Raw genomic sequence first — 5,397 nt, forward strand, 5'->3', positions numbered from 1 at the left:
GCATATAAATCCTGGTACTAAAAGAAATATAAGCTTCTTGAGGTTAGTATGAAACAATGATGTGCTAAGACTATAAGGCTACAATGACACATCATCCTGAATGTCAAAAATTCTGGTGGTAAAGATAATTTTCCCTGTAGGAGATATTTAGCAATAAAATCTTTTGTGGGAAAAGAATATTGAGTTCAGGGGATTTTTTTTACACAAACCAAAGAAGCAGTGTTAGCCCTCTCTCAGATACGGATTACTTGTGCTTCACTGTTTTACTCAGAAATAGTCTGACCTTTTGTACAGACACCATCAACAGAAAAGATAGCACCAGTCAAGAAGTAAACACCAATCATTCATGTGGAGCCAAACACTATTTTCTGTGTTGAGAAGCTTTTATTGGATCACCACAACATTTTGGATTAGTTACACTATGGCTCTGAAATACCAAATTATGGTGTAGTCATTTTCCTGATAAAAGGAAATAAAATAAAATAAAGAAGCACAGTGCATGAGGCTTTGGTCACTGAACTAAGCTGAGGTTTTAGAGCCAATTCTGGTCCGGTGCAGAGAGGGAACTTCTTCACACTCTTTCATAAACTCTGGTGCAGACAACCCCTTTCATGGCATATTCCTAAGGCATGAAGGAAAATATTAATATAAACATTTTGCTGACAGCAGTTGTGTCTGCTGCCGTAACCTCTGAAGTCAGTGAAAATCCAGATGTCATGTTTTTAGAGCAAACAGCAAAGCTATTTTTACATTGCAAATAGAGCTGTTTCTATTTTAACAACTTTAAACTTCATTAAGTGGCATTTAATGACAAAAAGATTGCAAAATTAGGCTCAGCTTCCACAAACAAATTTACTTTCCTTGGTATTATTGCTAGCTTGTCAGAAATGTTAGCCTCACCTAGTTTTTATGTCATGGCCCACCAACACTTTCAAATTTTCAAAGTAGTAATGTTTTATTTGTGCAGAAGCAGAAGTAGCCTGGGTATCTCAAAGGTCAGGCTACAGGCCCAAAAAATCTTTGCTCCTCTGAGTCACAAAATATTTCTCTTGACCCTCTCACCCCTCTCACCCTCAGCCATCAGTGGCTGCTGTTGACTCACAGTCACAGGATGCATGCGACAAAGGCAACAGGATGTTAAAAAAATACTTCCTTGGTCTGCAAAGGAGGAGAAATCCTCCACAGCCCTCTCTGAGGCAAGGGGCAGGCAGCAGGACGCTGACAGAGGAGGCACTTTTACCTCTCTGCTTCATGAAGAGGGTCTAATAATTAGAAAATCTTACACAGAAATGCAACCATGTGGAGATGCAAAAACAAATCAACCTTCCTACATGAAGGGAGGTTTCAGGAGAGCTGGAGATGGACTTTTTACAGGGCTGTGCAAAGGCAGGACAAGGGGGAATGGCTTTAAACTGAGAGAGGGGAGGTTTGGATTAGATACTAGGAAGAAATTCTTTACCGTGAGGGTAGTGAGGCACAGGAACAGGTTACCCAGAGAAGTTGTGGATGCCCCATCCCTGGAAATATTCAAGATCAGACTGGATGGGACTTTGGATAACCTTGTCTAGTCAAAGCTGCTGTCCTTGTTCGTGACAGTGGGTTGGAACTAGATGAGCTCTAAGGTTCCTTTCAACCCAAACCATCCTATGATTCTATGTATGAGAACTTACAACAAAAGACAGTCAGAACAAGCTAACATGAAAAAGTGTAATGCTACTGACTTCAAAAAAGTTGCTAAAATTAGTTTGACTCCAATATTAAAAAACTTTAATGAACAAAGTGAAATCTTAATTTTAATAGTGACCATTACAGCTAGGAGTTTTATCTCTCTGGCTTGGCCAAAGTAGTGAAAAGGAACGAGCTGTTTCAGGGACAGCAGTACCCTGCTTGTAAACTTTTGTTTCCATTTCACAGGTTTCTGTTATTTTTAAACCTTATTCCTTTTAAGAACAATAATGTTGAGAGTGGTAAGTATGCTGTCAACTTATGGCAGCTCTGCCAATGTAGTGACTTTAAAGACAAGTTGCTGTATGCAACAACATTTATTTCTTTCCAGCTGTTTCCTAAGCTTGGTTCAATTTTTCTGTCCTTTAATTTGTTTCATCATTCAAAGAGTAAGCCAAAATTGATAGTCTGTTTAGACAGAAACGTGCTGAAGGCTGTATCCTTCTGACCTTTAGCAGCGTACAAGGAACATGAACTTACCACCACCATCTTCCCGTCAACAAGTCTTCTCTTTATCGTGGTCTCTTTGCCATTCCACTTCTGCACTTGCACCAATGACCCTTTCTCCAAGGTTACAACACTCTGCAAATTCCAAGAGAGGAGTTTCAGACTGCAGACTGAGCTTTGCAGTTTAGAGTAGCAATTCACCTTGCGTTCAGCAAACTATGCACTCTCATGTATGTATGCTCAGTAACATTATATTCAGAACTATACTGTGTCTTCTTTCAGTGCTTTACTTCAGTAGTTTGGAAAACTCAAGGTGAATTAAGAGAGTAGGTAAAATTTCCCCTGGTGTTCTATGAGATGTTCAGACCACTCAGAGATCATCAGCCCCCTTACCTTGACTTTCCGGTCATCTGCTGTTGTTTCATCAAACTGCTGGCCCAGTTTGAACGAGATGGCTGTGTTTTTGAAGGTGCTTTCAGTTCTGATGGTCACTATGTCCCCTTTCATACTGATGATCACATCAGGCCTTGCCAGGCCGCCTAGTTTCCGGGCAGCTAAGCCCACTCCTGGAAATCAGAAACAAAAAAAATCATTGCATTCTAGAAGCGAGAAACTCAGTATCCTCTCATTATTCTTCAGTGGAAGAATAAGGAAAAGTTTCTTCTTGAATACTTCAATGCCTGATTTAGATGAAACACTCATTCTTTAGATGAGACACTACTGAGACAGAGGTAGGAATGGAAATCTCAGTGTTCAGGGACTGAGGCAGCTCCAGCTGGTAAGAGCGCACCTTCAGCAAGACATAAAGATATACACAATTATAGAGCTGTGCACAATTAGCTAAGAAGAAACATGGTTGGTTACAAATCTGCATCAATTTAATATAGACAGAATAAGTAGGAAAATTAATAGGAAGAGTCTGGTTCTCAAAAAAAAATTGTAAAAATCCTTTAAAAAAAATCCTTGACAAATCTGAAAATTTGTACCTTTGTTAATAGCTGCAAGGAAGAAACTGGGCACTGAATTGCCAATATGCTGGTGCTTATTCATTAAAATATACTGAAGACTGGGTAATTCTTAAGTTGTTATTAACATCCTTTAAGGATCCTTGCATCTAAACCTCGGTGAAAAGTACAAGTATGAAATATAAAAAACATGGAGGTATAAGGGCTGAGAGCTGCAAAGAGCTTCCAGGAAAAACCCATGTGAAAAACCTTTTGTATTGCCTAATCCTCTCCAGTCCAGTTCATTGTCTACAGGCTGGGAGGTTTGGGGCAAGTAGGAATGAAGCCACTGGTGATGTATCACTGCTTCATAAGGGCAGAAAAGGGATAGCTGCAGTTAATGCTATGCCATGCTGAAATTAAAAGATCTGTAAAAAAGGGTATAAAGTTATCTACAAAGTATAAAACTATTTGCAATAATTATTCCATACTAAGCAATTCTGTTCAGAGGTTCAGAAAAATATCTGCAGCTGGACTTCCCTCCCACATTTGCCCTGGCTAATTAATTAACTGCAATTCTTTTGTTATTCAGTCTAACATTTCAAATAAAGGGAATCAGTGAATCATTTATACAGCAAAAGCAATGCAGTAGCTGACTGTCTATGCACTTGGCACACAGGAATGAAGCCAGCATTAAAATGAAAAACAATGCTTAATTTGTTACGTTCCTGCCATTCTTCAGTAACAGATAGATTCATTCACAGTATTTAGATGTCTGAAACTACAGTGTCATGAGACATCAGCTCCATTATATATTGTGAATTATCATAAGTCACAAGTTTAATAGTGCAATCAAGAGGAAACCAAAAAAATCTGTATCCCCATAGATTACTCTCATGACAGAAGAACTTATTAAATTGATTAATATCAGTTAGGCAGAAGTAAATTTATAATAGTAATTCATCACCTACCTTTTTCAATTCGGACGCTAAAGAAAAGACATTAAATTATGTTAGAAGAGTAATTAAGGGCTTTTTTTTGGCAAGAAAGAAGGTAGCATCCATGAGCAGAGCCTTCCCAAACTTACTAACTAACTAACGTACTAAGAAAAAACTTACTAACAAAAAGGAAAACAAAAACAAACAAACAAACCCAGAACATTTCTCACCCAATTCTTTCATATAGTCATCAAAGTTTTCACTGGAGATGAGTTTCCAGGTTCCCACAAATCGGTTACACATCGTTCAGGCTTTGTGAGGCGCTGCTCCTGCAGAGAGAGGCAGTGGCCACAGCAGCTCTTGGTGGCAGTCAGAGGTTGTGTGCCCCAGGGAGGTTTAGTGGTCTCCCTTTAAAGAGGTCCCGTGCCCGTGGCAGTGGGGGTTGGCCAATAGGAGAGGCAGTGCCAGGGCGAGACAATGTGCACCTTGTCCAGGGCAGCCGTGACAGCAGCAGGGCTCTGGGTGACGCTGCCTTGGCTCCTTCACTGGGCACACCAGGACATGGGGAGTGCCTGGGATGGGGATGGGATGGGGATGGGGATGGGGATGGGAGGGGATGGGATGGGGATGGGGATGGGATGGGGATGGGATGGGGATGGGATGGGGATGGGGATGGGATGGGGATGGGGATGGGGATGGGATGGGGATGGGGATGGGGATGGGATGGGATGGGATGGGATGGGGATGGGGATGGGATGGGATGGGGATGGGGATGGGGATGGGGATGGGATGGGGATGGGGATGGGATGGGGATGGGATGGGGATGGGGATGGGATGGGATGGGATGGGATGGGATGGGGATGGGGATGGGATGGGATGGGGATGGGGATGGGGATGGGGATGGGATGGGGATGGGATGGGATGGGGATGGAGATGGGGATGGGGATGGGATGGGGATGGGATGGGTGGGGATGGGGATGGGGATGGGGATGGGGATGGGGATGGGGATGGGGATGGGGATGGGGATGGGATGGGTGGGGATGGGTGGGGATGGGATGGGGATGGGGATGAGGATGGGGATGGGGATGGGGATGGGATGGGGATGGGGATGGGGATGTGGATGGGGATGGGGATGGGATGGGGATGGCATGGAGATGGGGATGGGGATGGGGATGGGGATGGGGATGGGGATGGGGATGGGGATGGGGATGGGGATGGGGATGGGGATGGGATGGGTGGGGATGGGTGGGGATGGGATGGGGATGGGATGGGGATGTGGATGGGGATGGGGATGGGATGGGGATGGGGATGGGATAGGATGTTACCACTGCACCTGCAGAGAA

At 43.3% G+C, this 5,397-nt stretch overlaps 1 protein-coding gene across 2 annotated transcripts; it reads right to left on the reverse strand.

Moving 5' to 3' along the window:
• Positions 1-490: 490 nt before the first annotated feature.
• LOC132076448 (myelin P2 protein-like) lies at positions 491-4,431 on the reverse strand. Of its 2 annotated transcripts, XM_059477529.1 has the most exons (5): positions 4,285-4,431; positions 2,566-2,738; positions 2,206-2,307; positions 1,460-1,517; positions 538-622 (listed from the first exon to the last, which is right to left on the reverse strand). In XM_059477529.1, exons 1-4 carry the CDS (start codon positions 4,355-4,357, stop codon positions 1,488-1,490), a joined length of 378 nt encoding a protein of 125 aa, XP_059333512.1. In that variant the 5' UTR covers positions 4,358-4,431; the 3' UTR covers positions 538-622; positions 1,460-1,487. The 2 variants fall into 2 exon arrangements, with proteins under 2 accessions (XP_059333507.1, XP_059333512.1); XM_059477524.1 differs by lacking the exon at positions 1,460-1,517 and having other exon boundaries at positions 491-622.
• Between the last annotated feature and the right edge of the window lie 966 nt (positions 4,432-5,397).

This window comes from Ammospiza nelsoni, chromosome 1 (genome assembly GCF_027579445.1).
Source record: "Ammospiza nelsoni isolate bAmmNel1 chromosome 1, bAmmNel1.pri, whole genome shotgun sequence".
NCBI classification, from domain to species: domain Eukaryota; kingdom Metazoa; phylum Chordata; class Aves; order Passeriformes; family Passerellidae; genus Ammospiza; species Ammospiza nelsoni.

What these genes read in the sequence shown, in the direction of transcription:
- LOC132076448 (XM_059477524.1), bottom strand. Translation starts at nt 4,357, where the DNA reads ATGTGTAACCGATTTGTGGGAACCTGGAAACTCATCTCCAGTGAAAAC. An exon ending in TGACTATATGAAAGAATTGG is followed by an intron (nt 2,739 to 4,284) that starts GTGAGAAATGTT and finishes TCTGATTTCCAG; the next exon opens with GAGTGGGCTTAGCTGCCCGG. An exon ending in TTGACGGGAAGATGGTGGTG is followed by an intron (nt 623 to 2,205) that starts GTAAGTTCATGT and finishes TTCATGCCTTAG; the next exon opens with GAATATGCCATGAAAGGGGT.